Raw genomic sequence first — 18433 nt, 5'->3', positions numbered from 1 at the left:
ATATTTCATAATTACGCATCCCATTGAATTCAATATGCATAAAAAAAATGATTAAATTCAATATGTATAAAAAGAATAACTAATCAATTAGGTAACATCAAGTTTGAGGTTATCGATCCAGTTCTATCGAAGTGGAGAAAAATTTTGTACAAATTCATCGTAGCTAGGACTCGAAGTAAGTATTTGGGTGACAATTTAAATATCCTATCGCTGCACCATAATCGGAGGCAATTCAAGATGCATATAAAATTGAATATGAAGGAGAAAATCGGAATGAATAATGAATAATGAACAATTTAAAGTTAAAATATAGTGTGTGATTTATTAAAAATAAGTATCATAATTGATTTTAAAAATAGATAGTTCATAATTGTAAATATTTCTTATGTAATTTAAATTATACTTATCATAAATAAATAGTGGATGTAAAAAGTAGACAAAAAATAAGGATAAAATAATATATCAAGTGAAAAAAACTTTTAGATAAAATACATTAAATATTTTAAATTTGGTAATATTAAATTAATTAATCTCCCAATGTTGTATGAATTCTTAATAGATTAATAATTCAATAAAAACACTTAAATGACAATTAAATGGTAATGAGTTGTATCTCGGGAGATGATATTGTCAAATTAATAGTTATTTACTACAACTGTAAAAATGCTTATAATCGATCGTTTAGCTTGAAAAATAAATAATTTAATCATAAACATTAGTAAAAAAAATATTTATTTAGTATTTATTTAATCATAAATATTATAGATGAATAACTCTTAACAAATAAGAAAAATAAAAAATAAAGACATTAAGGATAAGGATAGAGTTAATTGGTGAATAATTTTAAACTAAAATTTTGTTAAAATTAATGTCGAGTCTAAATATCATCATAATTATAGGATAACTAAGAGAAGTCGGCAATACTTTTAAATTATAAATAAGTTAAAATTATTATAGAATAAAAATACATGTTTTTATTGATATGACAACAACGTTTTCCTATTTAAGGATTTCATATATATTATGCTGTCTGACTTCTATGTCTGATTTCCATACCCGATTTTTCTATTTTAGGGTTTCATGTATACTATGCTTTCCATACCCGATTGGGGGCGAAAAATATTATACTACAGGTTAAAGAAAGTAAAAAAAAACAAAATAATTTTACTATTTTATTAGAATTCTGGACCCTTTAATAATATGTTTATAAAGCTCAAAATTAAATTACTTGATGTAATTTTTTTTACACTAAAAATAAATTTAAGATTTATTAGTAATTTTCGTTGTACTGTCAGAAATTTTTAGTTTCACATCTTAGGATTGACAACGTCATAAATGAAAAAAAATTTATAAATACCTTAGACCGATAATAATAATAATTACTAAAGGTCTAAATATTAATCTTGAAAAAAAAATAGCATAATTTATAAATTAAGTAACTAAAATAAACATAGATATAAATAAAAAATGTTGATATTTCAATCTATTCCTTTTTGTTTATTATGTTTAATTTTTATTGATTAAATTTTCATTAGATGAACAATTAGATTAATGAACATGATATATGATGGATACCACTATTAAAGAAAGGTAAGGAGTAAATAAAAAAGAGTTTTTTTTTTCTTGTAGCCATGTGGCTTGTTTTTGGATAGATATTAGTCGAATATGGCCCTACATTAAGGGTCAAATCCTTCAACTAGGATTTAAATTAATTTTCATTGACTCAAGTTAAACCCATGTTCAACCACCTAGATGAGTTGGAATTAACTAAATTTTATCTATAGTCAAATGGAGATGATGAGTTAAATCTTTAAAAAGGGAGTTTTAATTTAATAAGGGCCATATATATATATTTTTCTTCTTCTTACCAAACAAAACATCATCAATTTCCTTTTCTCTTCTTTGTGAGTAAGTTTACTCATATTGATTCTGAATATTAAAGAACAAGCTTAACTAATGAGCTCAATGAATTGAGGCTAGAGAGAAATTCATCATGAAGCTCCATTAAGTTTGCACCACAAATACTAACTGAGCAGCTACAATTCAACCAAGTTCGCCACAGCTATTCATTCACATATAAGATTGATGTGGGGGTTGATAGCCAATGCCCGAATAGCTCCCATAGGTCGATGAGGCAGGTTGTTGTAGTGGCGGCGGCGGTCGTGGTGGTTCAGTACCCATGTAATTCGCATAGCTGTTTGGAGCAGCACGAAATCCTGCATTCGAGTAGTTTGGGTAGCTCCCGTAGCTGGACAAAATGCTGCCATGTGCCGCCGAGGGAATTCCTTCATCAGCATGCAATCCAGAGGTCGGGTAGCTTCGGAAGCTCGATGAGATGCTGCCATATGCTGCAGTTGGTGCTCTTTGATCTGGATAGTGATATGACCTTGGCGAAGGGGCTTGTTGCCCGTATGCACTGAGCGCGGGTGTTTCATAAGCTGGTGAAGCATCGTATGGGCGCCTTGTGGTTGTGGCCATGACTCCTGCATAAGTCCCCCTGTGGTCGACTGCAGCCGGTGGTGGTGGTGGCGGCGGCCGCTGCCGGACATCAGCGGCGGCCGGAGGATACCTGCGAGGTGGGCGATGAGGTCCACTCCGACGATGCTTCTTTGAATGAAACTTTAAGGTGGCATTCCGGATTCGCTTCTTGTAGGCTCTAGCCTTTTCAAGCTGAGCGATTTGCTTCTGTAGAGGTTCACAGGGGTACTCATCCTGAAGTTTGTACTCCTCAATACATTTAATCACAGTCCTGAGGGCGCCTAGCTCCCCAATACTTTTGTCGATATCTTTGGAATGTGCCGAATATGCCTTCAATAAAGGCACAGGAGGGAACCTATCAGTTAGCTCGAATGCCTGTATCAGGCGAACTGCATCAATCTGCCTCCCCTTTTGAACCAGCTCTTCAACCACGTCTGCATAGCCAAAACAGATGTTAAGTCGCTGAATTGCATGTAAAAGAAAGAACTAACTCTTAAGAATTTTCAGCAGTCATTAATGGATCAGCCTGATTGTTTTAGCCATGCATCTCCAATATGGAGCATCGGAAGGCAATCTTACAAGCATAAAGATACCGAGCAAGTAGTACTCTCGAGGGCAGTGCTCAAGATACCAACCTGGTACTTTATGTGCTAATCCAAGAGAACGGCAAAACTCAGGCGCTTGCCTGCAACTAGAGACAGCTACAATAAGCTTGCAAAGTTCGTCCTCATCATTTTCTGGTGCAATGCTAAAAGTAGCAAGCAGTTGCAGGTATGCTTGTGCTTCCAATGAATTAGAAGCATCTAAGTTTAAACTGGCCAACTTCGGCTTCCATTTATTGGCAATTTCAGTGGCCTTCTGTTTAATTTCAGAGCTCAAGAGGTAGTTAACACCTGGCTCTGTTGAACAAAATAGAAGGGAAGCAGATTCCATCAATAAGAGACAGCTTCTGCGCATACCCTGAAGGGTATTATCCTCATTCCCTCGTGAACTAGGTTGGTCAAGAGGATAAAAGCCCTCTAAAGATTCAAGCACTAAAGAGGCTGGTTCAATTGCATATTTCAATGCTAACGGAAGTTCCTCACGTAAGGTGGTGAATCTGGTGCGGTTCTTCATATCTATGATATACATCAAAAGTCCCTTTGCATCCATCTTTTCGCAAAGTTCCTTCAACTGAGGCTGAACCTCACCTGATGCTTCATCAGGATTTTTCCCCTTCAAAGCACGAGATGGGGCATTTTTATCATCAAAAGAGGTGCCTACCCTTTGCCATTTGCTTACCTTGGTATCAATTGGCTCAGGAGATTCCACCTTGTACTTATGCCGCGCATCTGCTATGGCTGAAACAGCGGAGTCCCTCAGCTCTTGTAGTCGGGCCAACGAAGCAAGTTCTTTTGCAGAAACAACAGCCTCCTTTTCAGCAATCAAAGCACGAGCTACTGATTGCTTTTCCTCGAATACCTTCTCCTTTGCCTTTACTTCATCCAATTTATCCTTCAATGAAATTTCAAGACTGTGAAAATACTCTTTGATCTCATCCCACTTAACCTTGTTTTGTGTAGATGAGTTTATGTGAGAGTGAGACTCCAGATCAGAAAATGCCTTAGCAAGTTCTTCAAGCATCATTGTTGTTGATTCAATGCTTTTAAACACTTCAGTGTCAGCCATCCTGTTGGACCTGTTTCAATGATAACTTGAGGACAGTTGCACACTGTAAGAATTCAATTTATGCTAGAAGAGACAGCATCTAGCAAATTGACTTTGACACAAAAACAGAAGAATTTATAGGTTTAGCAAACATGCATTAACAGTCATATACTAAAGCAATACTGCCATATTTTAGGCTAACATATCATCATAACTTGTTCAACATATTTTAATGATAAGAGGGAGAAGGCAGAAGCTTGATGGTAAAACTTCATTCTCATGAGTAGAAGTTCAAAGCCTTCACATATCAATTACCTCTACGGATGCACAATAGATATATGTTCAAGAAAATAAACAAAACCAGCCCAAACTAGATAACCAGTTACATGCACAGATTGAAAGTGATAACACAATAAAGTTGCCGGAAACCATTCACCGGTCAGCTTACCAGACCCTTAAAATATTGCGAATGATCTTTTCAGCTCCCCATATACTAGGAATCCATGCCAAAAAAAGGGCTTTGGGGGGAAGTTGCAGTGGAACACGTTTAGAGGGGAAAGATGAAAGATAACTTCTTTCACGTGTTTGGTAAAGCACATTTTAAGACAGGAAAGGAAAAACTATCTTGCACTATGCGCATCCTCAATCAAACGCAATAAATTTCTCACTTGACGATGATCAGCGAGCCTTATAGACTAAATCAAGCAATAAGATAAAGTTACACATGACAACAATCTTATAGCCAACTCGAAATCGAACAAATCCGAGCAAAGGCGCATATGTAACTGGTTATCTAGTTTGGGCTGGTTTTGTTTATTTTCTTGAACATATATCTATTGTGCATCCGTAGAGGTAATTGATATGTGAAGGCTTTGAACTTCTACTCATGAGAATGAAGTTTTACCATCAAGCTTCTGCCTTCTCCCTCTTATCATCAAAATATGTTGAACAAGTTATTTATAATGGATATCATCAAAAAATGTTAGCCTAAAATATGGCAGTATTGCTTTAGTATATGACTGTTAATGCATCCTGAAGATATCCAACGGAACTTAGCCAGCATTACCAACATCAAGGGAGACATTTATTCCATTGTTATCACAAAGCATGAAACTAAGTAGCATAGAATCCGATCAAAAGCACAAAACACCTACAATCTGTCCCAAAGCTTTCGGGAACAAGGAAAAGAACAACGAATGAACCTCGGAACTATCCTACTGCAGGTGAGTAGCAACTTACATCGCTGTTCTTGGACTTACAACCGAAGAAAGCAGCTAGGGCTTCGGGGAGATGAAGACTTCGGCTTCTCTTTCGTGCTCACGCGTTCTCTTCGACGAGAGGAGCTCGGATCCGCAAGGTTCGCCGGAAGAAGGCCTTCGCCAGCCGCCGGAGACGAAGCTAGGGCTTCGTATTTCTTCGCTCGGGCAGAATCGGCGCCGTCGCAAGCGTGAGAGGAGAAGAGAGGTTCGGGTGAGAAAAAGTTTAGGTTTCGGGAGAAAAACTAATCCTTTTAACTAGGTGTAACTTTGGGTTCTTTTTATAACTTAATTATAATTCGATGTAAATTTAATAAAGAAAAGTCTGGCTGGTCTGTTGGTTAATGCTTAGATGTTTCTGGTTCAAATCTTGGCTTTGATAAATTTTTATCAAAACTTTTCTCGTTTAGTAAAAATATCAAACGATCTTCAAAAATTACATAAAAATATTCTAAAATTTTTTAAAAATCTCTAGAATATTTTAAAAGCATTTCCAAATATTTTTAAGGACATTTAGAACTTGAAATAGGGAAAATTGGGTTGTTACATAAGAGGAGACCTCGAGGTGCAGCTCAGACATCAATTCGAACAGGAGAACGTGTAACCTTATACGTTGCTCCGAAAGCTTCAACTAGACTCTGCTACTCCGACAATCGACAACCACTTTATATTTGTATTTGTCGGTATAATATTTAAAAGTTTAATACTTGTACTTATTCACTTGTAAAAGATTTGCGTTATATAATTGTTGCCCACCGAAAGCGGTCAACGACCGCGGGCCTTCGAGTAGGAGTCGAGGTAGGCTCCGAACGAAGTAACTCCTCTAGTCTTTTGTATTTGTGTTATTTCTTTTCCGCTACATTTACTTTAACTATTTCCGAAAACGAATTGTGAAAGCCACGAGTGCTATTCACCCCCTCCCCCTCTAGCGCTTTCGATCCAACATGCCCATGTTGTAGACTTAAACCCTATGGTAGCACCTTCTAATTTTATTTATTTTTTATTTTTTCATAAGAATCATGGTAGCACATTTTGAGTTTATAGAAAGGGGGAGATAGTATAAATTTATAATAAAGGATACCATACCAGGCCCACTTTGGCCTGATATGCTGTCATATCAGGCCCACGTTGGGCCTGATATTCAAGCATATCAGGCCCAACGGTGCCTGATTTTTTTTTCCCATCACGTGCCACCACAGCTATGGAGTTTTAAACCATAATTTGCTAGCACCAATGGAGTCCTTAAATTTCCATAATCCCACTTGAACTTAAATGGGTCGAATCAGAGATGTCTAGGTACATCAATGAGTTTTGAACAAAACCCACTGATGTCCCTCCCCTACTTGGATTTATATGAAATCAAGTCCCCTGTGAATGTCTTGGTGGGGAGATGGTATATATGGTGTCAAACAGAATTTAAACACCATAGATTAGAAGATATGACTCCGTGCCATTTGCCACAGAACAATACCTCTTGCAGTTTCAGGACTAAGAACCATTTTTTTTCCCCGTAACTTAGTTACTTTGGTGTTCCATATTTACATGCCTAATTCAAATTTCAAAGCCTACCTTGTGCTCTTGAAACCGAGTGTTGGTCTGATCCTATTTGATTTTCTAAACAATCCCAACCATCACCATGTTTTTAGTTTTGAGAAGATAGATATAGTCTGCAATACAACTTATATACATTATCTCTCTTTTCACTAATAAGCACCAGCATCGCAATTTGGATGCCACAGGATATTGTGACTTATATTTGACAAATCACTATGCAATATAATTAATATTCCAGTTCCAGTTTATCCTCCTCTCATATAATACATAATACTGTATTAAACAACAAATACTACATACAAACATATAAAACTACCAACACTACGTAACTTAATTTACATTCTCTACAAGTTTTTGCCTTAAAATACTATGGATATTTAATGTTTTATGAAACGATACGATACTAGGCCCAACGGAGGCTGATTATATTTTTTTTTTTTTCTCTGCACCTATGGAGCTTTAAATAACGATTTGGCAGTAGATTTGGAGTCCTCGCAACTCCAGAATACCACTCGAACTGGAATGGGTCGAATCAGAGGTGTCTAGGTCCATTAGTGGATTTTGACCAAAACCCACCGATGGTCCTCCCCTACTTGGATTTACCTGAAATCACGTTCCCTGTGAAGCTATGAATGGTGAGAAGGTATATCTGGTGTCAAAACGTATTTATACCCCATTTATAAGAAGGTATAGCTCTGTGCCAGTTGGCACGGAACAGTGCACAACTTTTATGAAGGGGACTTTTAAAATTGATGTTATTTATTGATCCGGTGGTAAGAGCCCGGGACCCCCTAACGAGGAGTCAACGCCATGTGGAGGTCAAATGACCCCTAACGAGGAGTCAACGCCACGTGGAGGTCAAATGGCCAAGTAGCCCGCCGGAGAAGGGTGAGCCGACCGGACTTGGAAGAAATGGATAAGACCGATCGGCCGACCAAGGGACATTCGGTAGTAAAAGGCGCCCCGACCGGGTCGGGGTTCCGACGCTCTGTCGAAACAGTAGTTAAGAGCCGAGCGGAAGAACCAGGAGAAAATGACACTGCTAACAGTCTCTACATAGCGCCTACTGGAAATTTCCCCAGCACACCAATGTCAACGGCAGGTCGGACGCAAGGTAAGTGCCGTCCGGCCAGCGCGTAAAAGGAGGAGGGGCCGGCCGGACGGACTCCCTGTCCAGCCGTTCGGACGCCACGGATTATGAGCAGTAAAGAAGGGGGAACATCTTCTGACAGCCGTCAAGTCATATGGCTAGGTCATACTCCTAGTCTGACAACGGGGTGTCCGGTTGTCCCATTGAAGGCGCAATGGGACTGTTGCAGTATGGCGTCAGGTAAGCTCTCTGACAGGTGCATACCGGGGTATGGGCCGCAGACACGTATGCACCTCGGTGGACGTGCATTAGTTCTTTCACCGCTCTATATAAGGAACCTCTTACTTCGCCGGAGGTACGCACGCTAGGAGTTTTGGAGCCCCTTTCTCTCTATTGAGTTTTGCCTGACTTGAGCGTCGGAGGGTCGCTGCCGGGAACCCCTTCCCGGCCCGACTTCTGTGCAGGATCGCCGGAGCTTCGGAGGCCTGCGCCATCGACTAGGAAAGCACCACGTGCCCAGCGTCCTTTGGTTCGGCGATTCGGACAGGATCAATTTGGCGCCGTCTGTGGGAAAGCTCCTGCATCCGATCGGAAACAATGGACGAGGCTGGACGACAACACACGGTGACGCTTTCGAACGAGGAACTCGACGCTCTGATCGAGATAAGGGCCGCCAAGCTCGTGGAGCAAAAACAGAAAGCCACAGCTGAGCGGCCGGAGCAGCAAGCAACATCAATGTTTGGTGGTCGAGCGGAAGCGCCACCAGCCATCGTTGCATTTCATCGAGCCCTTTTCCGCACCCCTGAAGCCATACCAGCTCACAGAGATAGGGGATCTTCTTCGGATGAAATGCCTAGACGAGATGACAGAAAGGGGAAAGCCCCCCGAGCGGACGCATCTCCCGAGCGGATCAATCGCCAATTATCAGAGGCTATTCTACGAGACCCCCTGCCCAAGCATTACGTGCCTCCGACGATCGGCGAGTATAATGGGACAACCGACCCAGATGATCATTTGGGTAAATTTGACAACACGGCAACCCTACATCAATACACAGATGGGGTGAAGTGTCGGGTTTTCCTCACCACCCTCTCCGGGTCGGCTCAACGGTGGTTTCGGAGGCTGCCGGACGGATCCATCACGAGCTTCAAGGATTTCCGAATGGCCTTCCTCCACCATTTTACGAGCAGCCGACGCTACCAGAAAACGAGCGTGAGTCTGTTCACCATTAAGCAAGAAGCCCGTGAATCGCTTCGAGGTTACATCCAGCGGTTCAACTAAGTGGCGATGGAAATTCCAACGACCACCTCGGAAACTATGATGAATGCCTTCACACAAGGCCTAATAGATGGAGATTTCTTCCGATCGCTCATCCGAAAGCCGCCCCGGGATTATGATCACATGCTACACCGGGCTAACGAGTACATCAACGTGGAAGAAGTGCAAGCGGCCAGGAAAAAAGAAATTCCAGCCGAGCGGCCACCTCCGGCCGAGCGGAAACAACATGCCGCTCATCAGCCGCCCAGAGGACCGAGGGCCGAAGCAATCAGAGCCCCCCACGTCCGATCCCACGTGCAAGAGGTAGCTGCCGCTCGGCCAAAGCCAAAGAAGAAATGAACCCCGATGTTCTGCTCCTTCCACCGGACGGATACGCACAATACAAGGGATTGTCGAAGTTTTCCCTTCGTGGCTCATCCCGTGCCCCGGAATGCCGGACGACGGTCTCCCTCAGTCGACAGGCGGCAGAGAACTCATAACGCCGAACGGACACGAACCGATAGGCCACAGCAACAGGCTCCCGATCGGCATCGTTCTCCAAGGCAGGAGAATCGCCGAGCGTCCAGAGAACGGTCCCGACCATCCGCTCGGGAAGAGGAAAATAGAAGCAATACTTCCCGAGGTGAGATCAACGTTATTGCTGGCGGGCCGACCGAAGGGACTCCGATCGAGCTAGAAAGGCAAGCGTCCGGCAGCTCTAAATTCATGCAGTCGCCTGCAGCCAAGAACGGGCGAATGGACCGAAAATCAGTTTCGGGCCAGGGGACTTGGAAGGAGTTGAAGTACCCCACGACGATGCCCTGCTCATCAAAGCGGTAATAGCCAATTACACAATTCATCGCGTATTTGTTGACACAGGAAGCTCAGTCAACATCTTATTCAAGAAGGCCTTCGATCAGTTGCAAATTGATCGAGCCGAGCTGTTACCCATGACAACTCCGCTCTACGGGTTTACGGGTAACGAAGTTCAGCCGGTCGGACAGATCCGGCTGGCTACCTCGTTGGGAGAAGAGCCGCTCAGGAGGAATAGGACAACAAACTTTGTGGTGGTCGACTCTCCCTCATCCTACAACGTCATTCTGGGACGACCGGCGCTCAGCGAATTCCGAGCGGTCATCTCAACCTTCCATCAGAAGATCAAGTTCCCCGTGGAAGACAAAGTGGGAGAAGTATGGGGAGATCAGCTAGCAGCTCGGCGATGTTACATCGAGATGGTCCAAGCAGAAGCCAATTCCGCTCGGAAGACGCCCCGGATCGAGATAAACGCCATCACTGAAAAGCCATCCTCTTTAATTTATGAAGAGAAAGAGGAAGTGCAGATTCACCCAACCCGATCGGAGGCCACGACTTTTATTGCATCCGATCTGGAGGAGAAGCAGAAAGAGGAGCTGACCCAATGCCTCCGAAGAAATCATGATGTCTTCGTATGGGCGACGCATGAGCTGCCTGGAATTTCGCCTAGCATAGCGCAGCATGAGCTACATGTCCGATCGGACGCACGGCCGGTGAAGCAAAGAAAAAGGGACTTCAGCGCCGAGCAGAATTCCATCATCCGAGCGGAGGTGGAAAAACTTCTGGAGGCCGGCCATATACGTGAGGTGCAGTTCCCGAACTGGTTGGCCAACGTAGTATTGGTCTCCAAGCCAGGCAACAAGTGGAGAGTATGCATAGATTTTCGGGATCTCAACAAAGCTTGCTCGAAAGATTTTTATCCTCTGCCCCGGATAGATCAGCTGGTGGACTCTACGGCCGGCTGCGAATTAATCTGTATGCTTGACGCCTACCAGGGCTATCACCAAGTGTCGCTCGCCCGTGAAGATCAAGAAAAAGTCAGCTTCGTGACGGCCGACGGCACTTATTGCTACAATGTGATGCAGTTCGGACTGAAGAATGCGGGGGCCACATATCAGCGTTTGATGAATAAAGTATTCAGTGAGCAGATCGGGCGGAATCTAGAAGTTTATGTGGACGACATTCTCATTAAGTCCGTCCGAGCGGCTAATCTCTTCAACGACCTGGAAGAAACCTTTCGAACGCTACGCAAATATGGAGTCAAGTTTAATCCCCAGAAGTGCCTGTTCGGAGCAAAAGGAGGGCGTTTCTTGGGGTACATAGTGACCGAACGAGGCATCGAAGCAAATTCCAGCAAGGTGAAAGCTCTGCAAGATATGCCGCCTCCAAGAAATACAAGGGAAGTGCAGCGTTTGACCGGTCGGATAACCGCTCTGTCCCGATTCATCTCCAAAACCGCCGACCGAAGCTTGCCTTTTTTCAAGATCTTACGCAAGGCTACAAAGTTTCACTGGGATGAAGAATGCGATCGGGCGTTCGAAGACTTGAAGGACTATCTGAACTCTCTCCTAGTATTAGCCAAGCCGACTGCTGGTGAGCCACTTTATATGTACTTATCTTCAACCGAGCATGCAATCGGCTCGGCTTTAGTGAGGACGAGCGGAGAGGAGCCCGTGTATTTCCTTAGTCATATTTTAAAAGATGCTGAATCTCGCTACACTGGGCTCGAGAAGCTGGCTTTTGCTCTGATCCTCGCCGCTCGACGCCTCCGTCCATACTTCCTGGCACATAGTATCATCGTCAAGACCAATAGCCCGCTCGGACGTGTGTTACTGAATCCAGAAGCATCCGGGCGGCTCATCAAATGGACGACCGAGTTAAGTGAATTTGACATCCAATACCAGCCCCGCTCGGCGATCAAAGCGCAATCCTTAGCCGATTTTGTGACTGAGGTGCAAAGGCCGGAGCCGGAAGCTATGTGGAGAATATATGTGGATGGGTCGTCCACTCGGCTCAGAAGCGGGATTGGAATATTGTTGCTCTCCCCTCAAGAAGAAAAGATGCACTTATCCGTCCGGCTGGATTATAAGGCTACCAACAATGAAGCAGAGTATGAGGCCCTCATAGCTAGCTTGCAGGCTGCCCGGCATGTGGGAGGCCACGGTAACTTCATTCGATTCAGCTTGGCCAGCTCGTGACCTAGCGGTACATTCGAAATCAATAGTGTTCGGCTCAAGCTTTTACGCTGAAGCCTTGAGAAGCTCAAAGCGATTTTAGAAGTTATTGTCGGAAGATACCCGAGGTGAAATCAAGCGGTGATGAGTTAGCCAAACTCGCGAGCTCAATAACGCCCGGTCGTCATTCAGACCAATTGAAAAAGTACTGTTGGTGGCGCACGTCGACCGGATGGAAGGCCTCACATTTCCAAGCGACTGGCGGATGCCCATCATAGAGTTCCTCCGCTCGGGCGCCACACCATCCAATGAGTATGAAGCCCAGCTGCTAAGGAGGAGAGTCGGTCGGTTCACACTCATCGGCGATCAGCTTTATAAAAAGGCTTTCTCACGCCCGTTGTTGAAATGCGTGAGCTCGGAGGACTCGGCTTACATCCTCGAAGAAGAACATCAAGGATCGTGCGGAGGACATCGGGCGGACGAGCACTAGCTAAGAAGATCCTGCTAGCTGGATACTTTTGGCCGACTTTACAAGCAGATGCCGCTCGGACAGTGTCGACGTGCCTTTCATGCCAAAAGTACCATAACTTCAACCACCGACCGACAGAAGAAATGAAGGCATCAACAGTTTCCTGTCCGTTCGATCAATGGGGAATGGATATTGTTGGTCCATTCCCGATGGCGACCGGGCAGCGGAAATTTTTGCTAGTGGCAGTTAATTATTTCTCCAAGTGGGTGGAGGCCGAGCCGCTAGCCAAGATCACCGAACAAATGGTCAAAAAATTTATCTGGCAACACATCATCTGCCGGTTCGGCATCCCTCGCCGATTGGTCTCAGACAATGGGCGGCAATTCACAGGGAAGATGCTAGAGGATTGGTGCAAAAGCTACGGCATCGAGCAACACTTCACGTCCGTGGCTTATCCCCAAAGCAACGGTCAAGTCGAAGTGGCCAATCGGGAAATTCTTCGTATTTTGCGCGCTCGGCTCGACCATTTGGGAGGAAGTTGGCCAGATGAAGTGCCGGGCGTCTTATGGGCCATCCGAACGGCTCCAAAGGAAGGGACGGGCGTCACACCTTTCCACTTGGTGTATGGCGGCGAAGCAGTCATTCCTGTTGAAGTCTGAGTCGAATCCGCTAGGATCCAAAGCTATGATGAGGGCAACGCCGAGCGGAGGAACACAGAGCTGGATCTGGTCGAAGAGGAAAGAGCCAAGGCGTCTGTCCGGCTGATGGGGTACCGGCAACGGATGAAGCAAAATTACAATCGCCGTGTAATCCCTAGATCATTCCAGGTCGGCGATCTTGTCTGGAAGAAAGTCAAGCCGGTCGGCGACGTCGGCAAATTGGAGGCACCGTGGGCGGGCCCGTTCAAAGTTATTGAAAAGCTCCGCTCGGGCGCATATTATTGGAGGATGAAGTCGGGCGGCAGCTGGATCGACCGTAGAGTGCAAATCATCTCCAGCCTTATCGAGCTGGATGAAAGGTGCATGAATGTAATTCATTTTTGTGTATATACTAGTCGCCTGCGTCCTCGTAATGCAGGAAGCAAAAAGATGAAAACGCATTGAGCATTATCCGCCGAACGGCTTACTGCGTGAGGACCCCGTGCCGTTCGGCCGGGGCGTATAAATATATAAGCCAAATGCTCGAAGGAGAAGACCCCGCGCCGTTCGGCAGGGGGAATTGTACTCGAACCAAAGGCTCAATATCGAAGGCCCCGGGCCGTTAGGCCGGAGGTATATTGTACGAGTCGCACGCTCGATAGCGAAGACCCCTCGCCCCTCGGCAGGGCGTATATAATAAGTTAAAAGTTAGCCGTAAAGACCGTCGAGCTCCGACGTTAAATATCGAGAGACGAGTCGGCGTCTATAAACATCCGAGCGAAGACACGTCGGCACAAGCTCCGCAAATGTCGGGAATGATGCAGGTTAGGTCGTGGAAACTCGTCAGACGCGTTAAATCTCCGTGGGACCTTCCCGGCATCTATAAGCGTCGAGCGAAGACCGTCTAGCTCGGCGTTAAATATCGAGAGACGAGCCGGCGTCTATAAACGTCCGAGTGGACCGCCGAGCTCCGACGTTAAATATCGAGAGACGAGCCGGCGTCTATAAGCCCGAGGAAGACCGCCGAGCTCCGGCGTAAATATCGAGGCGAGCCGGCGTCTATAAACGCCCGAAGCGAAGACCGCCGAGCTCGGCGTTAAATATCGAGAGGCGAGCCGACGTTTATAAACGTCCGAGCGGAAGACCGCCGAGCTCAGACGTTAAATATCGAGAGACGAGCCGCGTCTATAAACGCCCGGCGGAAGACCGTCGAGCTCCGACGTTAAATATCGAGAGACGTGCCGGCGTCTATAAACGTCGGCGAAGACCGTCGAGCTCCGGCGTTAAAGAGACGAGCCGGCGTCTATAAACGTCCGAGCGGCTCGCATTGCAAGAATCTAGTGCAAACCCCTTTGAGATAAGGCGCAAAGCTAGAGATGGTTAATTAGAATTAAAAATGTGAGCAAGTGAACGAATGACGTTCGAGCGCCGAGCGGCTACCTAGTTGCATGGCGAAAGATGTTATTGAAGGCAAGCGGCTTGAGTCCACGTTAGAGTGTAAAGCCGAGCGGAGGAGTTATAAAGAACACTTAAAATGTGACGAAAGAAAAATTTCTTGCCAAAGCAGAAGTTGAAGGAACAGAAAAGATTATCTATTATGCACTGGGAGAACCAAAAAAGTTACTACAAAAATAAGTTGGGCCGAACGGCTGGAATACAAAAAAGTTCAAAAAACGCATATCACGCGTCAAAATCAAAAAGAGTGTCTGGGATGGCGCCCATCACTGTCGCGAGGTCCTCGGGGGGGATGGCCAGCTCGGCCGGTAGGTGGCCCTTGGTCTTCAGATAATCCACCGCCGCCTTGATTGCTTCTTCGAAAGTGAGGGATATCTTGTCGGTAAACTTCTCTCCGAAATCTTCCGAGCGGAGATACGCCTTCCTCACTTCGTCAGAACGGGCCGACTCCCCCTCTTTATATTCTTTGAGCGCGGCGTGGGCAGCGTCGCTGACGGCTTGGAGATCCTTCAAGTCTCCATCAAATCTTTGGAGATCGGCCGAGCGGCTCTCCTTCTCGGTAGCCAGCAGAGCATCCAGATCCTTGATGCGTTGCTCCAGCCCTCGGATCTCCACCTTCATTCGGTCCATATCATCGATGGCCTGGAGCTTCCGGGTGGTCGCCGTCTTGATCTCCTTATCTCGTTGCTTGATCATCACCTCAAGCCGAATGACCTTGCTCGCCAGATCGGAAGCCCTTTTCCGTTCGGCATCCAGTAGTTTTTTGGCCTTCTCCAGAGCGGACGTCGACTGCCCGGTACCCCCCGCAGCTTTTTGTTTTTTCAACTCGTCCTCCAGTTCGGCCAATCGATCGCTAATGGCGATCTGCTCCACCCAGTTCTGCTAGCAAATGTGGACAGGTTAAAAACACAATTCAAATACACAAACTAAGAAACAGAGCATACCCCGGTGGCCTGTTGTAGGTTGCTGTCGCCGAGCTGCCCGGGAGTCATCTTGGCTGTTCGACGCCGAGCGTCCACCCAAGCTTGGGCAAGAGGGCCCGTCAAGGTGATCTGCTGCTCAGGGACCATTGGCCGATCAGCAGCAGCCATGTACGCCTCCGAAGGAAGGCGCAGAACGGTTTTAATTAAATTCTGGCCGCTCGGCTCGCTCTGAGAAGTGTCGGCCTTACCGGACGACCCACCGGTGGACGAGGAGGGAAGCTCGCCCAAGCGCCTGATACGTCGCAGAGTTCTTGTAGGACTGGACGGCGGCACCTCGGAGCTTGCCCTCGGAGAGCCATGTGGAGTCGGGGTACTCTCCAGGGAAACTGTCCCGGACAACACCGGAGCATCCGCGCCCCGCTCGGGCTGTGGTTCATCAAATGGAGTTGAGGCAAATGCGGATTCCGGTCGTCGGCGTTTCCGCGTGCGTAACGGCACATCCTCGGCCGAACGGCCCTCCACCTCGGCTTCGGTAGAAGGTTCTATGTCGCCCATGGCCTCATCGTGAGAGGCAGGGGCGTCTAAGGCTTCGGGGACAGTTGGAGTCCCCTCACCTTCTTCGCCGGCCGGATCAGCTGGAGCCGCCAAGCCCCGCTCGGCGACCTCTTTGTTCTTCACCGTCTCGATCTAAGCGGCTTTCAATTTGAGCTTCTCGGTCGCCTTAGCACGCCACATGACTTCAGCTGCAGAAGCAAGAAATAAATCAGTTAGAACAAAATAAACGGGAGGATAAGGGAACTTACTCATGCTGCAGGGCAGATCGGCTGGGGTAGAAGACAAGCCGAATATGTGCATTACTCCCGGAAGGAGCAGCTTGTCAATATGATAGCGCTGACCAACTAGCCGTTCGGCTGCATGAAGGTAGGCCGCGTCGCCTCTAAATTTGTCGAGCTCCGGTTGCGCCGACAGCGCCGTCTGCCACTTGGTACGAAAAGTTGGCCGCTCGGGAAGTATATAGAAAAAATGCTCCTTCCAGTGTTTGTTGGAGCTCGGCATGTTATCGAAGAGGACGAAACCTATCCTAGACTGGAAAACAAATGTGCCCCACTCGGCTTGCTTGGGATAAAAAAAGTAGTGGAAAATTTTTGGATCTAAGGGGATGCCGTTCAGTTTGAACAAAACTATCACTCCGCTCAGCAGCCTAATAGAGTTGGGAACTACCTGGCCGAGCGGAATGCGGAAGTAATTGCAGACTCGTAAGAAAAATTTGTGGGGTGGAAAACGCAGTCCGGCCAGAAATTGGTCTCGGAAGAAAAGAACTGTGCCGGACGGCGGTTCATGAGGCCGATCGGCCGGTGTGGCTAACACTATTTGGTGGTCGGTCGGCAGGTCATAGGTTCGAGTAAGGCGCAAGGCGTCCTCCTCGTCAAACCGACTTTCCATGGCCGAGTACCAAAGACCCGGAGCACCGCCGGTCGACTGCGAAGTACTGGTCATGATCGAAAGACAAGAATGCGGGATAAAAGGGGAAGGTTCAAGCGAGGAATGGATGGAAACCGACTGAAGGAGACGATTAACAGAAAGAAGAAAACGTTGGGAGCGAGAAAAAAGGTCTTACGAGCAAGGAAGACGATCTGAAGACGCTGTAGGGTCGCCGAAAAGCCGAAACGCAAAGTCGCCGGAGAAGAAAATGAGCAGAGGGGCGCCGGAGGAGAAGGAAGCAACAATACGGCGATATCGGAGTCGCGGGCTTTATATCGCCGCCCGGGAGCAACCTCCGCCGTCCGATCCAGGTCGCCGATATCGAGGGTGTCATCCAGCCGTTCATTTCAAACGGCGGCTGTCCCATCGGAAGTGACGCCACCGCCATACGCTGACAAACGCACGATCGCCACGTGTCAGCGGGATACTGGCCGCATTTAATGAGCTCCCCTTACCGTGCGCAGCGCACGTGATGGATAGTAGGGGAAAGCATTGGACATGGATTCCAAGAAAACACAAGGCACGGACAAGATGCCGCCGAACGGACGAGCATCCTTATGCCTGACCGAGCGGCCCAATGCAGCGATCATTGCTCAGTCAAATCGGCAGTCCAGTCAGTCGGACTTCGCCTCCTTCGACTAGACTCGAGGGGAAGGCAAGTGATCCGGTGGTAAGAGCCCGGGACCCCCTAACGAGGAGTCAACGCCACGTGGAGGTCAAATGGCCAAGTAGCCCGCCGGAGAAGGGTGAGCCGACCGGACTTGGAAGAAATGGATAAGACCGATCGGCCGACCAAGGGACATTCGGTAGTAAAAGGTGCCCCGACCGGGTCGGGGTTCCGACGCTCTGTCGAAACAGTAGTTAAGAGCCGAGCGGAAGAACCAGGAGAAAATGACACTGCTAACAGTCTCTACATAGCGCCTACTGGAAATTTCCCCAGCACACCAATGTCAACGGCAGGCCGGACGCAAGGTAAGTGCCGTCCGGCCAGCGCGTAAAAGGAGGAGGGGCCGGCCGGACGGACTCCCTGTCCAGCCGTTCGGACGCCACGGATTATGAGCAGTAAAGAAGGGGGAACATCTTCTGACAGCCGTCAAGTCATATGGCTAGGCCATACTCCTAGTCTGACAACGGGGTGTCCGGTTGTCCCATCGAAGGCGCAATGGGACTGTTGCAGTATGGCGTCAGGTAAGCTCT

General features: G+C 46.7%; 1 protein-coding gene across 2 annotated transcripts; it reads right to left on the bottom strand.

Annotated features, from left to right (window-relative positions):
• Positions 1 to 1977: 1977 nt before the first annotated feature.
• Positions 1978 to 5598, bottom strand: LOC122006593 (FRIGIDA-like protein 3). Of its 2 annotated transcripts, none has more exons than XM_042562150.1 (3): positions 5365 to 5598; positions 3114 to 4171; positions 1978 to 2912 (listed from the first exon to the last, which is right to left on the bottom strand). In XM_042562150.1, the coding sequence occupies exons 2-3, from the start codon at positions 4144 to 4146 to the stop codon at positions 2071 to 2073; spliced, it is 1875 nt and encodes a 624-aa protein (XP_042418084.1). In that variant the 5' UTR covers positions 4147 to 4171; positions 5365 to 5598; the 3' UTR covers positions 1978 to 2070. The 2 variants fall into 2 exon arrangements, with proteins under 2 accessions (XP_042418084.1, XP_042418083.1); XM_042562149.1 differs by having other exon boundaries at positions 3114 to 4156.
• Positions 5599 to 18433: the final 12835 nt, after the last annotated feature.

The sequence above is a fragment of the Zingiber officinale genome, chromosome 7B (assembly GCF_018446385.1).
Source record: "Zingiber officinale cultivar Zhangliang chromosome 7B, Zo_v1.1, whole genome shotgun sequence".
In the NCBI taxonomy this organism is placed as follows: domain Eukaryota; kingdom Viridiplantae; phylum Streptophyta; class Magnoliopsida; order Zingiberales; family Zingiberaceae; genus Zingiber; species Zingiber officinale.
The sequence above is the reverse complement of the archived record's forward strand: the minus strand, read 5'-3'. Positions and strand labels throughout refer to the sequence as shown.